Source organism: Acomys minous, assembly GCF_964271855.1.
Source record: "Acomys minous genome assembly, chromosome: 7".
Taxonomy (NCBI): Eukaryota; Metazoa; Chordata; class Mammalia; order Rodentia; family Muridae; genus Acomys; species Acomys minous.
This window is the reverse complement of record NC_140488.1, coordinates 42,473,187-42,492,463: the sequence shown is the minus strand read 5'-3', so window position 1 is coordinate 42,492,463 and position 19,277 is coordinate 42,473,187. Positions and strand designations below refer to the sequence as shown.

Genomic DNA, 19,277 nt, shown 5'->3' with positions numbered 1-19,277 from the left:
TGTGAAAAATTCAGTCAGTTCACATTATTGTCGTGGAAAAGAAAAGACCCACAAGCTCAAAAGAAAAAAATAAGTTGGATATTCTCATCTCCTACGAAAAAGAACGTCTCTGTTCAAAACCAAGTTGTTACCACTGCTACCCAAGATTTGTAAAGTATGGAATATTCATAATGGAATTGTTTCCGCAGTTTCACTTGAAAGCACAAAGAAACTCTATAGTGTGTGTGTGTGTGTGTGTGTGTGTGTGTGTGTGTGTGTGTGCCTAAACATAAAGTACAATTTATAATACTTGAAAATTTCTTAACAGGCTTGTGTTTACAAAGTTGTGTTCCTTGGAATCCTAGTGGCACAAGACAGTAGAGTTGAAGGATAAAAGGGGTCGGTAGTCAAATAAACTGTAGTCTAGAACAGGCTGCATCACATGGTTTTCTAGAGTTGAAACAGTACTTGCACACAAGGGCCTGAAACCTGCTGCAATGAAGGAGAACTTGTTACATTTATCAACTGGTGTTAATGTTTCCCAAGCACACCTGGCCACAGAACCCTTTCTTGGGAAATGTCAAGGAGCCAGTGTGCCTCCTAACAAGTAACTCTGAGAAATGTATAATAAGTTGTTCATTCTATGTGGTAAACATGGAATTTCATAATTTCATATATATATATCTGCTTCCCCAAAAAGTAGTCACTTAAAAAATTTTGATCAAGTCCTCAAATGAATCAATCTTAATTCATGTTAAAAAAATTACAAGGGTAGCATTTGTACACTTTAGTGAGTTGGAGTTCTTTCTAGAAGATAGGTAGATAGATTATAGATAGATGGATAGAGAGATGGACATAGAGATATAGATATTTGACTTCTCACAGTTTTGTGCTGTTTAATCAAGTCCAAATACACAATTTCTAATAGTTGGAAAGAGACAATAAATGTGACCCTCCACATTATTGTATCTTTTTTCTTGTGATTCAGAAAACCTTGCATCTCTGAGCTATTGCATACCTTAATATGAGAACAGTAACCTTATAGTTTTTCTCAATTAACTGGTTATAGGCCTAAATTTATACAATTCTATAGAAAGATAATTTTCACATTAATCCTGTGGTAAAATAGTAATATATTATTTCATTCTACTAACATCCTCCTAACACCGATATTGAATATACAGAAGAAAACACTATAATTGTTACTTTACCTATGGAAGCTATGCAACTTGCCTCAAGTACCAATAGTTAGCAATGATCAGTTTCTTTTTTCTTCTTTTTTTAAAATAAATTTATTTATTATGTATACAGTGTACATGAATGCCTGTATGCCAGAAAAGGGCAAAAGATCTCATTACAGATGGTTGTGAGCCACCATGTGGCTGCTGGGAATTGAACTCAGGACCTCTGGAAGAGCAGACAGGGCTCTCAACCTCTGAGCCATCTCTCCAGCCCCAGACCAGTTTCTTATTGCACCAATACTGTTGGATTATAACTATGTATTGGTAGCCATGCTAAAACATGAACAAAAGCAGGAAATACCTTTACCAATAGCTCATTATTTAAGACATTTTCTTCTGAAATAATTGTGGAACACAACTTGCTAGATTGCGTTTCAAAAAAAAAATCAGATGGTATGTTAGATAGCTTTCTGAGAGTCTAGAAATTAAAGGCAAGGTCTTTAAAAAGTGTAATGCGGCACTTGTTAACTTTCCCATTGTGTTAGGGGAAGCAAAATAAGCAAGCTACAATCAAGTTGAGGGTGAAGTGTGAATATGAACAGTCACTTTCTTCCTAGGATTTCTTTTGAAGCTTTAATGCACATAAGAGTGTAGCAAAATGTATAAAATGAAGGAAAAACTAGTATTTTTAAGAGGTCTTAAAGGGGAACAAATAAAGACTGTTAGGGTAGAAATAACACATTTGATAACTGCTGGACATTCAATTATTCCTTTTCAAGTTATAATAAGCTGCCCACTGGAAGAGAAAAATTACTTTAAAAATCAATGGCAAGATAAATGTCATCACAGCACTTTTTATACTAATACACAGCAATAATACTTTATAAGTGAAGGTAGCTGGACACCAAAAAGGAAAAACCTAACAAGAAACGAGAGAGGAATGGCAAAACTTTAGTGAATGAAAAGGATTTAAAGTACTTCGTTCAAGTATCATAAGATTTCTTTTTTTTTTTTTTTTTTGGTAAGTAAAAGTAAATGAAACAAAAATTGGTCTTCACCTGGTAAGTGTGTACTCCCTGAGTCCTGAATGCAAATTCATGGCAGAAAAAGTACCTATGCAGCCACGCAATCTTTTGTCTCGACCAATCTTCCATGTTACAAACAGTGGGCTGTAACAGAACATAAAATAGGGTAAATCAGTCAATTCAACCAAGACAGCATTTATTGAGTAGGTACCGTATGCTAGCTTAGGTACCTAAGAAATAAAGACTAAAAGACAAGCCCTCAGCTCAAGGTTAACTTAGTAATAGAGTGCTTTGTGCACTGTGTTGAGTGTGCTCAGTATACTAGGCACCAAAGTGAATGTTTTAACAACATATATATGTTAATTCTCATCAGCACTTCTCACAGACTGATATTAATTTCCTGTGAACAGAGAAAACATAGTAAAATAAACACTCAAACTTGGTAACGTTGAATGTAGAGCCTTAAATCATCACAGATGCCTGCAGGATTACCTGTTTCAACCTAGGATCACTGACTGATTTGTAAGTCTGACTTAGAAAACTGGGAGCAGGTAGTCAACAACTTCAACAGACACCTTTCCTGAAAGTGTAGAGGCTATGAAAGATTAAAAGGCAGTCATTGGTTTGTAGGAAGCCAGTACAGAGCCAGACACACTCACAGCTAACTAACACAAGGCAGGTGAAAATAAGCACTATAAACCAGGGACAAAAACGCCATGAATAAAGCTATAGGGATAGAAAAACATTTCATCAGACCTGATGTGTCTTCAGTTTACCCGAGTAAAATCAGGATGGTTCAGTAGGTGAAGTGTGCCTGTACACATTAACCAGCAAATTCCTTTAAGCCAGAAATTTAATTTTTTACCCAAAAGATATTACATAACACGTAGTAGATACAATGTGGCTCAATTTGGTAGACACTTGAGTTCTGCAGCAAACCAATGGCAGCCTCAATTAATGATTAAATCTGAAAACAATTATGTTCTAATAAGAAATAACTTTATACAACCTATAGACTTTAGAACATTTTGCAAAAATATAAATAAACAAATGATCTGTATTACTAAGACTATTCACAATAATAGTGGTATATTTCTGCTTTATAAAATCTTTACATTTAAGGAATATACCATATTTGATATATTTCTAATTATTCACTAGTTGAGTTAGAGAATATTCTCTCTTAAAAAGCATTTCTAAGAGGCCAGGCTATGGTGGTGCACACCTTGAATGCCAGAACTCAGGAGGCAAAAGTAGGCAGATCTCTGTGAGTTCGAGGCCAGCCTAGTCTACAGAATGAGTTCCAGGACAGCCTGAGCTGCACAGAGAAACCCTGTTTAAACCCTGTTTTAAAAAAAATCAAAAACAAAAAGAAAAATAAAGCATCAGGATCTCTATGACACAGAGCAAAAAGAACTGAGAGGAGTCCCTGTGAGAATCCAGTGTTGATGGTGTAGCGGAAGCCAGAGGCCTTGAACCACACCAAGGACTCATTGTAAGTAAAGGTGTTTGGACAAAAGAGTATACTATGTGAGATACCATGACACACTGCACCTTCCACAGTGAGATTGTGTGTGTGTGTGTGTGTGTGTGTGTGTGTGTGTGTATGTGTGTGTGTGTGTGTGTTTCTTGTTGTGCTGTTTTCTTTTGTGGGAGAGGTTGCAAGGGTGGAGGGTTGATACAAAGGGATGGGGAGATGAGTGGGGTTGGGGTACATAATGTTTAATTCACACACAAAAAATATCAATAAAAAGTCTTAAAATTCTTTTAAATGTTCTTGGGAGAAAAGACAGTTTAATCATCCACTTTAAACAATTAAAACATATAAGTTCTGACAGATAGGCACAATGGAAGACTGGGTCCCAAACAAACACCACGGACAAATGAGGGCTCGCTATGAAAAGTTCCCTTCCTCCAGGAACTCAATGTTCAACAGTACTGAAAAATATGATTGCGCTATTGAAGCAAAGGTGGCATTCAGGCACTGGGTGACCCCCACTAAATGGAAAAAGCAAAAAGGATGGCCCAACTTTTCTGCTTTCTAGCTGTTATGTGATAAATATAAATAACTTGAGATTATAATCATCCATTTGAAAATTGTCTTCTAAATGCTTCTGAGTCACAGCTCATAAGAATTAGATGGGTTACACTGCCACCTACTCTCCCATTACTCAGAGAAACACTAGTATCATAAGATTTATGCATTCTTGAAGATAAATTTAAGCTCCTTATTTTTCCATCTTCCAACTTGGTGTAGCCCACATCTGCAACCACCTCTACAGACAGCAAGGTCATCCATCAGTCCTCTCTGACCGCATTGGCTAGATGGCATCCCTACATAAGACAGGTCCTCTGACAACTTTGACAGCTTCAGAATGAAGAGAGTCACCCTGTAATGTATATAATGTTGTGGTTTCAAAGTACCTCAGGGTACTTTTCAAACAGCACGGTCCTACCTATATTGTACATTCTCATTACCAGTGGCTTAAGAAACCAAAGAAGTGGAAGTAAAATCATTTCTCACCGAAACAATTGAAAGCCATTTAAAAGTACTATGCCTTCAATTATTTACCCCACTAGAATACATACATATGTCATTCTTACTATAACCACATCTTCCCCAGTAAATACTTAAAGTATAAAGGATAAATAGAAGATCTACAAGAGTGTATTTTTGCAAGGCAGTCTAAGAAGCAAAGGCACTTCACAATAACCCAGGATATGGGGATGTCAAACCACACAGGGGACTGGTAGTCTGATAACAGCCTTTATAGCTTGCTGTGGTCTCTTCCAGATTGAACGTTCTTTGAATTTTTGATGCTATTGAGTATGTGTTGTTAAGAGTCCTCATAACAGGTAAATTGTCTATGCTATTTCCTATTCCTTACCTGCCCCAGTCAATATTCTCTTTGGGAGTTAAGATTGTAGCAAAGCAGCTGTCAAGAATGGGAGGAAATGAGAACCCAACTAAGTTTAAGACAGATGTTTGAAGATGTAAGAGCTCAGACGTTTAGCAGACCAGAATAAAGTTTTTCCTTAAATGTCTGGATCTCCGAATTGTCATGTACAAATGCACACCCAGTAACTTTTATCTTGAAAAAAGTGTTCAAAGACTTAAAAATAAGATGCCTAAAAGCATCATTTAATGGGAAAAAATCTAGGCAGCTGAACATTTTAAAATAGACTGATACAAAACAAATCACTGAGCCCAAAAGATAGCATTGTGTGCATAATAATGACTTTGTACAGGGCAATGACTACAGGAACATTCAATGCGTATTATCTAAAAATAGCAACAACATATTTACACTCCAAACAGAGGAAAAGAATAGGTGATTTCATTCTTAAATATGGTATTAAAACATGTACGAGTTTGCCAAAGTATGTAAGCTAAGCCATCAGCATAAGAAGAATCAGATCAAAGTGAAAAGGGGGTTTTGAGCCTGCAGAGAGAATTTATTCAAATAACATGGAAATAAGAGAAATAGTTCATAGTAAGACAAAGACTGAATGTTTTCTGGAAAATGCCTTTGCCATATGGTTTAAGGCCACCTACATACATAAAAAATACTACAAGCTACAAAAAGACTCAAAATGAGTTGAAATATTAATGGAAATATTTATCTGAGGGTAACCAGATGTAGCCTTTAAAGGAATTATCTTCCTTCTGAACATTTTGTACGAGTCTGTTCTGAGAGACCTTCAGAGGAAAGCAAACCCCATTTTCCCAAGCCTGTACATAGAAACAGAAAAAAAAAAAACCCACCTAATCTAGGTGAATCCTCTCTGCCAACTGGCAGCCAGTACTGTCAGATCAAAAGTGGCTCTCAGGGATGCAGCTGTTATGGAACCGTCAGGACACAAAGAGCAATATAAATATGCACAGCATTTTCCCAGTACAAATTTTCATGCCACTTGCAATGCCCTCTTCTGAGATGGTCTATTGATGTAAGCCACAATACATTAGAAATGTGTTTGGAGGACTGGAGTACAATTACATGAGACAATGCAAAAGATGTGTTTCCTTAACAATAGTGTAGCTCAAGGCCTACTTCTGTACCAACATAAAATGAGAAGTTAAAAACAATAGAGCCCACAGTGAGCTCTCAGGTCTCCTGTTTAGAATGAAGCTTACAGGTAGCAAAAACATAGTACAAAACACAATGCAACAATATAAGCCATCCCTATTTGCTATGGGCACTCAACAAGATTATTTTAAAGGTAGATGAAAAGGAAAAGAGAGAAGGCATGTATCTTAGTTTGTTTCTTACACCGCCAAATAATGATTGTCATGTTTACTTGGCCTCATCAGCAATTTAGCTCAAAAATATAATTATGCTCCTCATACCATGCAACTAAACTCTGGGATCTAGGAAGCTTAAGTAAAGACAAAAAGGTGGTGCCTTCTTTCCACCACCAAATTAAGACATTTTTCTTCCTATTTCAATGAAAAGAAGTTGTTTTTTTTCCCAAGCCATATAAATTAAATATGAAACATGCCCAATATCATTACATCCTGAATTAATCAGTGGGTTGCAACAATAATTGTCATATTGATAAATATCATATGAATATTTATCAATAATTGCTTAAAGAAACTTTTCCTATAGATTTCAGAGGTACAAATCCCATGATCCAGGTTATAAGAGAGCTTAATTCTTGGAGAGAAATCCCTCTTCCAGGCTTTTAGAAAGCTTCTTCGTCTTTACAAGCCACTTCCTGTGAGCATATTGTGGTGGTGTCTTCAGGGTAGTAAGTACAGCTGTTATGTAAATCACAACAGAATAGGATAATTTTGTGGATACCAAACAGTTAACTATATAGATAAGCAGAAGGGACAGTCTCTTCCGCTTCCTCTGCTCAGGAGTGGAAGCATTCACTGAAAAGATACCAGGATGCACTAGAAATGCCAGACCACCTTGAACAGTGGTTCTCAACATTCCTAATGCTGCAACACTTTAATACAGTTCCTCACATTGTGGTGACCCCAAACCATAAATTTTTTTCATTGCTACTGCATAATTATAATTTTGCTACTGTTATTAATTATAATGTAAATATTTGTGCTTACTGTTGGTCTTAGGTGACCTCTGTGAAAAGGGTCATTTGCCCCTCCAAAAGGGCCGTGACCCACGGGTTGAGAATCACTGATCTAGGAAGACGGGCTTCAACTTATAAGTTCTTACACTTTGTTAGAAACCCACATCAAAGCCTACCATTCCATCCTTGATTGCTTACAAATACAAGGATGCCTTACCAACACCCTTTCTAACCACTTCCTTGCCTTCTCATTTCATGGGCTCCTGTTATTTAGCAGCTTTTGTGAATTTCAGGTCTTCTCTACAAACTGTCCTCCAAGTGAAATGATTGCTTAATGATTATTCAGGTAGGTATGAGATCTGATCATTTAATTATACAATCTATGTTATGGAATGAATAATGTTTAAGCTCCAGAGAATCTGAATTTCAAATTGATTGGAAATGAGGCAAAAACTGGCTAAATGGGAGGAGTCAGGAGAGACAAAGTAAAGTTCAAATGGACTTGACACTTTTTTGTCTACACTGTTTATTATAGATAAAAAATATCCTTACACACAAAAACAAAAACCCCAGCATTATACTACACACCCCCCTTTAAACCTTTGTTTGCAGCCTGTACCCCATGGTCCCTGGGAAACTAAGGCAATAAGAGCAGACAGCAGGAATAGTATAGAAGATCATAGATGTCTAATAACTTTTGGGGTCTGCTATTCACAGAAATAAAACAATAGCAGCATCAAATGCTTCTCTCACATTTTCATATTTCTAATTTAGTTGGTAAATGCCAGGGGAAGAAGAGGGAAAGTCTAACAGAGGATTAGGGAAGCTGAATTCTCTTTATAAATCAAGAATAATCACCACGGACATGCAGTTCCCCCAATAAGAAGTGGACTTTCAGAGATTATCATGACTCTGCCAATTTTTGAACTGAAAGAACCATTTCTTCCACTTAGCACGACTAAATCAACCATTTTCAGCAAACTTCTTTAAAAAATCAGTTTCATGTCGACAGGCTGTCTTATTTTTTTATTACAGTCCAATTTAGATAAGAATGATTACCTAGCCTGGAAAAAATAATATATCTGTACACATTTTCTTTTCCCAACTTACACTGCAGTGGGCATTGAATTTAATACGTAGCAACATTTTGAGCTTTGGTTTCTCTCCTGGTAAGAAGAACACACCACGAATTTTTATTACCTGAGTATCTAACTCACTAATTTTAGGTGACAATTTACTACAGATTTAAAAGTGAAATAATTTCCTATTCCAAAATAATTTTCCCAAAGGGCTTTAAGACCTTACGACTCAGCTTTTGCTCTGAAGAGGGTTATTTTAATTTGAAACAGACCAAATAAAAAGGGACTTTATTATTGACATCTGAAGATTCTTCGTCATAAACAAAACTAAGAAAACAAAATTAGGTCCAGAAGTTTTACAATGAATATTAATGGACACAATTAATGGACATTTTTCCCTACCATTATAGATTTTTTAATGGGGATTCGCTTTGGTACCTTCCTGAGACTAAGTATGTTGCACATTCAGGGAAATCATAACACTTTAAAGCAAACAAGAGTTTTGTGCCTATATTCTATGTCTTCAGTTAATGATCTATCCTTTACTATCTTGTCCTTGCTGTGGAGCCCACTCAGGAGAAATGGGGTCACTAGGAAATAAATATGCTGATTAATTTAAGCACTAATGTGCTGGAAAATCATTTTAGCTTCTCCATTCGAGATTTTATCTTGTTTCTCATTCCATGGAGATTGGATGAAATGGGTCAGCCTAAAAGGAAGACCTGCAATAAAACAGATGCATTTGTTTGTCATCTGCTCTCTGGGCCTACCAAGGTTAAGTCTCTTGATTTTTAAGGTCCTTCTTTGGATTGCATACTCCCATGGGGGAAAGGAGCTGGAGAGACATCACTCTGAGCAGAAATATCAGCAGGACCTCATTTTAGAGGGAAGAAAATCACAATTATGGGGCAAAGCAGACAATTGACAGTCTAGTTTTATCTTTCTGCATTTCTTCTTTTACTTTCCAGAAAACCGTTGGAACTCCATAAATGAGAGAAAGGGGGGGGGGGAGGTGTGGTGTTGGGAATTTAACCCAAGCCCTCACACAAGATAGGCAAGCACTGAGCTAGCTATACTTGCTTGGCCTGCACTGTTTTGTAGATAAAATCATTATCTTTCTTCCAAAGTTCTTCTTTAAACATCACTTTTATCTAAATATCATTTTTATGCAAAAAAGCAACAAAATAAAATGTAAAATATAACAAACTGTAGCAAGTGTACACACACACACACACACACACACACACACACACACACACACACACATTATATATAAGTTGAACCACAGTAGGTCTGGAAATTTTTTGTTTGGTTGGTTTTGGATTTTTGAGGCAGGATTTCTCTGTGTAGCCTTGGCTGTCCTGGACTCGCTTTGTAGACCAGGCTGGCCTTGAACTCACAGTGATCTGCCTGCCTGTGCCTCCCAGAGTGCTGGGACTAAAGGCCTGTGCCACACTCCCAGCTTTAGTAATAGCCTCCTTCCTTGCAACCCTGTACTCTGGCAAACACCAATATACTTTCTATCACTGTAGTTTTGCCACTTCTAGAATGTCATATAAATAGGATTGTTCTATCTAGCATCCATTGTGTCAGTATTCTTTGACCTGGCATAGTGCTCTGGATATCTAAACCTCTTGGATGCTTATTATTATTGCTTATCACTCCATTGAATGAATATACCAAGGACTTCATCCAATAGACTGCTGATAGATATGTAGGTTGCCTCTAGTTTGGTGCTAAATGTGTAGGTTGCTTCCAGTTTGGCAACAGATATGCAGGTGTCTTCAAGTTTGAGATTATTACAAATAAGGACACTGATATTTAATTTCCCTCAAGTTTTAACAGCTTTAGTAAGATAAATTTAAATACACAATTTGATGAGTTTGTATAATTACAAACAACTATGATACTGTCATCCCAATCAAGGTAAAAAATACATTTGTCAGCTTGCCCAAAGTTATATCCTTTTAGTTTTGTTTTGTGGTAGGGATGCTTAACATCATATTACCCTCATAGATTTTGATATAAGCACATGCTATTCACTGTAGGACTATGTCACATAGGCATTTTTCTTACAGGTTACATCAAGTGTAACTATATCCTAACACACAAAGAACAACCCTCCAGCCCTGTCTTAAGCTGCTCGTAAGTACTATTACAAATTTCTCACACAAGCATCATCACATGGTGTTTGTAATCACGCAGTGTTTGTCCTCCTGTGGCTGCTTTATTTCACTTAGCACAATAGTCTCCAGATTAATCCCCATTGTTGTGAATGCCAGGATTTCTTGCATTTTAAAAACTGTATAACATTTCCTTTATTCATTTTTGTGCTGATTGTTCTGAGTTACTGCCATACCTTGGCCCGTGAATAATGACACAATGCATACTAGACTGGGGATAAGCCCTAAGCTCCTGGTCTCAATTCTTCTGAATAAATACTCAAATGTGGGACTGTTCGAGCACTGTGGCAATTTTGAATTAAATTTTTTGAACAATTTCTATACTGTTCTTTATGGCTGCTGCACATTCCCGCCAACAGGTTCCAAACTCATCTGCCTTGCAGCATGAAGTAGGAAGAATCCTATTGTCCTCTATATTCTGAGTTTGTCTTATTTGTTCTTTAAACATCTTATAGGATTTACTATCATATATATCAGACGGTAGAATTTTAATTGTGGGAGGATTCTTAATTACAAAGTTAATTTCTTTGACAGATGTCAAGCTCTTCAGATGTCGTAGCTCTTTCTTAGTTCATTTTTATCAACGATGCCCTTCAAGAAATCTTTTCATTTATCTATGTTGTAGAAATCCCTAGCATACCATTCAGAATGGTCTCTTATTCTTTTAATAGCTCTAAGAGTTGTTAGCAGGGTCTATTATGTTTCTCCAAGATTGGGTATTTGTGTGAACATGTCTTTTCCCCCTTTTAATCTTTGTAAGTCTAGCTATAAGCTTAGCAATTTTATTGCTCTTACCAGGAGCTGACATCTGCTTTATATTTTTCCTGTATTGCTTATTTTCTATGTACTGATTTTTACTTCTCTCCATGTCTCTCATTTACCTGGAGGGATCTGCACTTGTTCACTAGTTTCCTAAAGTAGAAGTGTGTTGACTTTAAGTCATTTTAAAGTCGTTTCTATCCAAGCACTGTGGCACCTGCATATCATAAATTTGCATATGCTGTTTTTTCATTTATTTAAAAAATCTTCTAACTTTCTTATGGTTTTGGCCCATTATCTTTTTAGATGTATATTAAAAGCCAGGCATGGCAGCTCATGACAACAATCCTAGCACACAACAAACTAAGACAGGAGGATCGTAAGTTCGAGGCCAACTTTGGCTACGTAGTAAGATCTAGGCTGTTCTGGATTACACTGAGAGACAGTCTGGAAGAACAATAACAACAAACAAATATACTGTGTACAGGCCAATATTTGAGAAATTCCAGATATTCTTTTGTTACTACTAATTAATTTTATTTTTTATGAAAGAGCATACATTGTCTAACTTTCTTGTTAAATGTGCTGAAAGTGTATTTTATGGCTGAGAGTGAATGTAACATGAATTGGAGAAGAAAATGTATTCTGATCGTGTTGTGTCCAATACTTTATAAATGTTAATTAGATTAATTTAGTTGTGCTATCTGCCTTCCATCTCCTCAATTCAATTTTATCCACTAATTCTAGTTCTATCAAGCACCATGTTTAGATAGTTAAAATATCTAATTCTGATAACAGTTTTGTCTATCTCATCAGAATGTGTTTATTTGCCATGTATTTTGAAGTTCTGTTAGGGGCATATTTATAGTCACTGGCTTCTTGATGAATTTATCACTATCATTTTGAAATGGCTAGCCTTATTTCTGGTAACAGCACTCTTCCTAAGGACTACTTCATCCCATATAAATAGGGTATACTAGCTTCCTCATGGTTACTGATTACGTATCTTTTTTCATATTCTTCCTTTTAACTTGTGCTTATTCTTAAAGTTAGTTCAGTTAGTTCTTCATTAGGTCTTGCAGCTTGGCAACCTTTAATAGCAGTGGTTGCATTACTCGTATTTAACTACTGTATGGCTATGTTTAAGTCTACAATATCTATATTTGTGTGTACGTGTTCATGCGTATGATATATACATATATATGTGAGAAATGTGAGTACACATCTGTGGGCTAGAGGTTGAAACTGTGTTACCAAATCTGGAGTTCGGTGTTTGCTTGGACTGCCCGGCCAGCCAGCCCCAGGACCTACGTGTCTCTGCTCCCATCTGCCATTAATATTTCTTACAAGTGGGGTATGCTGGTGCCCATTCTTTCCATTTTCATCTCAAACCATGTGCTTCGTCCATATTTCTTTTTCTTCTCCATTTTAAAGATATTTTTGTTACCTAGGGATTTTACAGTCACAAGTACTTTTTTTTTCTCAATTTAAGCACTTTAAAGATGCCAGCATCCTGTCCTCTGACTGACAATGTTTCTGATGAGAAGTAAATGACCCTCTCTGCACTTAATATGTTTTTGTTTTTCTCCAGCAGCATTTAAAATGCAATCACCGGTTTTAGCAAGTTGATTATAATTATTATACTTATTTTCTTTGTAGATTTTTCTGTTTCTGGTTACTAAATTTCTTGGATCTATGGAGAGAAGGGTCCAAAGTTTTCAATATACTCCGGCATTTTATACTCATTACTTCAACTATGTTCTGCATATCCTTAACTCTCTAGTTACATGGGATATAAATCTCCTTAATACTTCCTCATAGTTCACTGCCTCTTGCCCCAGCTCGGCTATTCCCATTCTATTTGAGATTGGACAATTTCCACCCTAATATATCCAAATTCATCAGTCCATTTTTTTTCTGTAATGTTTTATTTGCTATCTATCTAATCCAGTAAATTTTCATTTCATACGGCACAGTTTTCCAGAAGTCCCTTTTGGTCTTCTATTTTTTTCTGAGACAGGGTTTCTCTGTGTACCCTTGGCTGTCCTGTACTCCCTTTTGTAGACCAGGCTGGCCTAAAACTCACAGAGATCTGCCTGGCTCTGCCTTTCAGAGCGTTGAGATTACAGGTGCACACCCTGCTTAGTCTTCTATTTTTTTTATGTTAGATTTCTGCTTTTTGTTTAATCCTTCAATGCATTTTCAGAGTTGATTAAGGCTTTCTCTATTAATTCCTTTTATTTGTTCTTAATTATTAATTCTATTGCAATCATCTTTGGTTCTATTTCTATTGACTCACTTTCTCATAATTACAGCTCACATTTCACTGTTTCCTGGGAGATCTAATAATCTGGGGAGGGGAAACTAGATCTTTTAATAATTAGACCTAGGGAGGGGAATAGGGTGAAAGTGGGAGGGAGGAACAGGAGGATACAAGTGATGGAATAACAATTGAGATATAATCTGAATAAATTAATAATAAATAATAAAATAAAAGCTAGACACATTAGTGCAAGTTTAAAAAAAACAATAACTAGATTGTTGAGTATCTGGATTTTGCTCTACTCCCTTAAGGAGTATGCAAGTTTTACGTGCAGTGAAATTACTGCTAGTCATTTTTCAAGGTATGGTTTTATGTTTTTGTTCATTTGAGACCAGAATAGCCTTAGTCTAGGATTAATTTAGCTCTACTACTATGGTAAGGCCACTTACGGGTCTCTACTGTATGCACACGGTAGTTAGACAGTCTCTCCTAATGCTTAGTGTGGGACTTCAGATGTCCTTTATAATTGACCATGCTCAGATTTACATCTGTGCAGCAGTTGAGAGACATTTCTGTGAGTAGCTCCCCATTTCTAACAACCTCTTCCACCAATTCTTGCTATCCACTCCTCCCTGTCTCTTAAGCTCAGCAAGACCACAGGCTCACAGATCTTGAAAGTGCCTGCAGGCAAAATGTCAGGGCCCCTGTAACACAAATGTCACTCATTCATTCCCTTTTAGAGATGGCAGCCTATATGCCTGCTGCCCAAAGTCTGAAGACATTGTTTTCATACATTTTGTCTGGTTTCCAGTTGTTTATGGGAGGTAAGACTTGAAAAGTAGCCAGTCATGTAACAGTTACTCTTTCATGAACAAAAGTGTAAGTCTTGAAGCCTTATAACCCTGGGTGAACTTCAAGGATCAAACTCTGGTAGGCTTCATATCAGAAATGGGGAAAAACTTGCCACACATAATAGAAGATTACTCTGAACAGGAAAATGGCTCAGGATGCAGAAGGCAAATGGTACAGGTCTCTTCAGCTTTGACAGGCAGTGAAAAATATTAAGTGAGTCAACCAATTTCAGGGGTAACACACTGCTTAGACCTAAAGGTTAGAGATGTCACTGTTAAATTTTTCACTTTGAAAACTCTAATGTCCAAAGTAATGAAAGAAAGGAAGAAAAAAAATCCAAAGAACTCAGGTAGAAATTGAACTTGACAAAAGTGCCAGTTAACAGTCACACCTTGACAAAAATAGATCACTCTTTTTATTCTCCCTCTATGAGTTAAAAAATAAAAGCAATGTGAAGAACCATATTTATAAGACCTTACATACTTGAGGATGTTCTCAGTAATCATGAACTATATCAAATGTTTTTTTAAATTTCTATTTTTAAAAAGGACATTTCAGCTGTGACTATTTAAACAGTCTTACATCACAGCTACTTATCTCACTGTGACCAGAGACAACACGAAATGTATCAATTTTACTAGTACAAATCTTGCAATGACAACGTCATGTCTAAAAAGGAGCAGTTCCCTAATGACAAGAACTCCATATGAAAGAAAGCAGATATAAAAAGCCTCTATTCACACAGAGGCGCGGGGGGGGGGGGGGAAGAATACGATAAAATAATTATATCCAAAAATTCATTTAAAAAGTACCCCACTAATACATCAGGCAGCACTATGATACTTCAATATTTATAAAGTAGCATGAGCTATTTTCTAATTCGGGGGGACAAAGTAAATTTCTGAAGAAAATTAGGATAACAGTAAGAGATGCAATGCAGACAAGTGAGAGAAAAGGAAAATCCACAACAATGGCTGAGAACGCCAAGCAGTAAGACGGTAAAACGAGACTACCTGCTTACCTATAAAGCACCCGACTTGCATTACCCTTCTCTTTAAGAGTTCTACATAACTGTCTACTTCAAAGCCTGCATCTTTGTAAGCAAATCAAATAGAAGGTTAAAAAAGGGACCAAATCCCCTAGGAAGGTAAGAAAAAGAAAGAAAGAAAAAAAAAACAATAGTTCTACCAACGACGTCTAATACCTCCCTTGTGTATTTAAATGCTAGGGTTTAAAATGTCTCCAACTAAACTGCTAAGTACACAGTAAAATAGAGACTAATATATGGTCTAAGAATGAGAGCAACCTGGTTAGATTAATCACAGTGATAACAGAAGGAAGCACAATGGGTCAGGCCTGTTGGCACAGGCCTTATCATCTCAGCTACTCAAAGGACTATGGCAGAAGGATTGCAAGTTCAAGGTCTGCCTGGGCTATAGTGAGTTCAAGAACAACTTGGGTAACTTAGTGGAAACCCTTCTTAAAATAGAAAGTAAGAAAGAGACCTGGGAACTACAACTCTGTATTAGGGTGCTGGTATCCAGGATCAAAGAAGCTGGAGGCAGCAAGAAAGGAAGGAGTGGGTAGAGGCCATGAACAAACCTCTTCTTCAGTGGAAGGAAAGGAAGCAAGGGCTAAATTCATTAGCTATGAGGAACTAATCCGTTAGAAATAAACCATTAGAATTTAGTTACATTCAAATCGCTTTCTGCGGGAACTTGTTTGTAATTTTCTAATGTAAGAGTACAATTTCCAAATTATTGTTTTACGTTGAGTTCTTGTAGTAGACTGCAAAACTGTAAAATACATCAGAGTGTCTATCTCAATGACCAATTCAATGAAAGGTAATTTTCTTTGCATCTCTTCACATCACCAATATGTTTGGGAAGATAAGATTCAGTTAGAGAAATATAGAGTGTAGAGGGTTTCTTTTTCTAGACAGGGTTTCTCTGTGTAGCCTTGGCTGTCCTGAATTCACTCTATAGACCAGATTGGCCTCAAACTCACAGAGATCCACCTGCCTCTGCCTTCAGAGTGCTGGGATTAAAGGCGTGCTCCACCACATGTGGCAATCATAGAGTTTTAAAAGAAACAAATATAGTTCTTTAATTTGGGATATACTGACACCTGTCCTTATCCACTTTCTCCACTACATTAGGGATTCAGTGCATTAGGCAAATAATAGATTAGCATAGCTAGTAATGAGAGTACCTACTTTGTATGGGGGGTTAGTGGTACTAGGCACTGAATCCAAGGTCTTGCATATGCTAGGCAAGCACTTTACTGAAAAATAGTCTTATTATGTGGAACTAAATTGTTGGTCTTTTGGAGAATATTTAGAAATCGGCATCAACAAAGATAAAACCATACCAAAAAATCAAAATAAACTTAAGATTAAAAAGTCAGTACAAAGAAAAAATATTCTAAAGATAAAAATATTAAAAATTATATGATACTAATAGAAATGGATTACATAGTAGTAAAAATTGTCCCACTGAAGCAAAGGCTGAAATATACTTATAGAGCATGCTTACTCGGTATGAATTTAATTCATGTTGGCTATACATTATCTTGTAACACAGATATCTAGAGAGAAGAAAAATCCACATCTTCAAACACAAAGAACAGAAGGTTTATAATGGAAATGTTGTCTATAGAAGCCGGCTGGAGGTATAAACCCAGTGTAGTGAAGTGTCAGCCGATCACATGTGGGGCCATAGATTTGATTTCCAGGCCTGGTTTTATATAGCTTGTTTTCTTCAGTTGAACTGTATAAACATGTCCCTGCATGGTTAATACTCTTTAACAATGTTTGATGGGCTCCATGATATTTCATTACGCAAGTATTCCAATCCTTAGCTAATCATTTCCTTCGTGTTGAACTGTTGGGCAAAGCGCCCGTGTATTATGGTTTATCAGGATATCAGATTTTTTTTTTTAGTACAGATTGCTTAAGAAATGGAATTACCAGATCAAAGTCTGAAAATATTTTATCACTCTATGCATTTTATCAAAATGCTTTCCAGGAAGACACTGGCACTAAAGAGACTGGCTTCAATGAGTTAAAACTCCACGGATATTTATTTATGACCAGCACGGTTGAATTGATGGCAGCTGCTCTAAATGTTTTTCTCATTGTTACAGAGGCTGTTTTAATTTATGGTCAAACCACAGTTATAGTTTAAAATTTACATTCAAGTATGTTTACTCCATGGTAAAAAAAATTGCTTCTTTCCATCTTACAGGCTCCCTCTTCCTCATAACTGATGTCAAAAAGCATTTATTCTATGGTCCTAATGCCACAGAACTAAAAGCATCCAAGTAGAATGCTTTTTATACACTCTTCATAAACATAGCAGAGTTAATAGATATTTTTAAGAATATCAATTTTCATTGCTCCCAGTAAAAGACACTACCAGGCAAAACATTTGAAAAAATAACAGATAAAATAACTCTGAAATGATATGAGTCTGTTTCTCCAAAGCTGTTTCACTCCTAACTTCTTTTCTGTACAAGTTGCTTGGCCATGCCCTTAAATTCCAATCTGATCAAGCTTGTCACAACTATATAAGAAATAGCCCAAATGGATGGAAAAGAAGGTGAGCCCTGCAGAGAGCTTTCAAAGACAATGCTTTTCCTCTAAGGCCACCTTCCCTGTATCAACTTTGTAAAGGGGGCTATCAATGGTAGCTCTTACAATTTGGTAATATCCTAACATAGGCACAATCTGAAGTGCTTTCATTTTTCTTTATAATAATAATAATTAATTTTTATCCTCTATCTCACTAGATTGTAAGTCACAGGAGGACAGAGGGCCAATCATTCAAATGGGCATGACCATAGCCCTGGCATATAATAAGGATGAAATAGGTTTGTTGAAGAAAAAAATGTGAGGAAATAATTTAATCTAACAGTTCTAACACAAATCTGTCACATAAAAATCATTTCTGTCACAAATCTAAGACCAAAAAAAAAATACTGTTTTTGAATGTACAGTGCATGGAATGTATACCAAAGGCATAAGTAATGTTTCCTGAGTTTCTAAGACAGCACACACTTTAGACTATCATATGGAGAGAGGCATCCCAGGGATAAAATTGGGAGAAGGCAAGAAAAACTTCATTTTTAGAAATCCAGTAATTACATAAATCATGTACCAGAACTTCACAGTTCAAATCACTGTTGCTTAGTAAGACAAAGGTGATGGAATAGGGCTGGGAGGAGAGGGTTATCAGAAAGCATGTGCCTACGGGACAATATCCAGTAAAAAGTATAAGGGGTCCATCCTATTCTCTTCATCCACAGACATGGTTATTCAAGATGAAGGCCACACGTGTGATGAATTATTGTAGAGATCTGTTATTGTCTGGAGGTAAATGCCTCCTGTAGGCTCATGTATCTCAAAACTTGGCTCCTAGCTAGTGATACTGTTTTATGTTTGTTTGTTTATTTGTTTTTCTTTAGTTTTTTGAGACAGGGTTTCTCTGTGTAGCTTTAGCTATCCTGGACTCTCTTTGTACACCAGGCTGGCCTCAAACTCATAGAGATCTGCCTGCTTCCGCCTCCCTGAGTGCTGGGATTATAGGCTCACACCACTGTATCTGGCTGTGGTGCTGTTTTATGAAGCTGTGCTACCTCTGGCTGGTGAGGCCTAGGTATAGGAAGTAGTTCACTGCGGGCAGACTTTGATGTTTATAGTCAGATCCCACTTCCTTTTCTCTCTGCTTCCAGATCCCCAGAGATGTGAAAAAAATCAAAGCCTCATATTCCTACTGCAACAGATGAGCTGGTTCTATCACCATGTCTTCCCATACATTGTGGACTTAGATCACTTGAAATCATGAGTGAAAAGAAGCCCTTACTCCCTTATGTTGGGATGTGGTCACAGGAATGTGAAAAATAACTATTACATAACA

General features: G+C 36.7%; 1 protein-coding gene across 1 annotated transcript in view; it reads right to left on the bottom strand.

Moving 5' to 3' along the window:
• The window catches only part of AMMECR1 (AMMECR nuclear protein 1), a 113,079-nt gene that overhangs the window by 59,340 nt on the left and 34,462 nt on the right, over positions 1-19,277 (bottom strand). Inside the window, 1 exon segment of the mRNA XM_084789940.1 lies at positions 2,219-2,329. Within this exon segment, the coding sequence (XP_084646066.1) occupies positions 2,219-2,329 (111 nt within the window).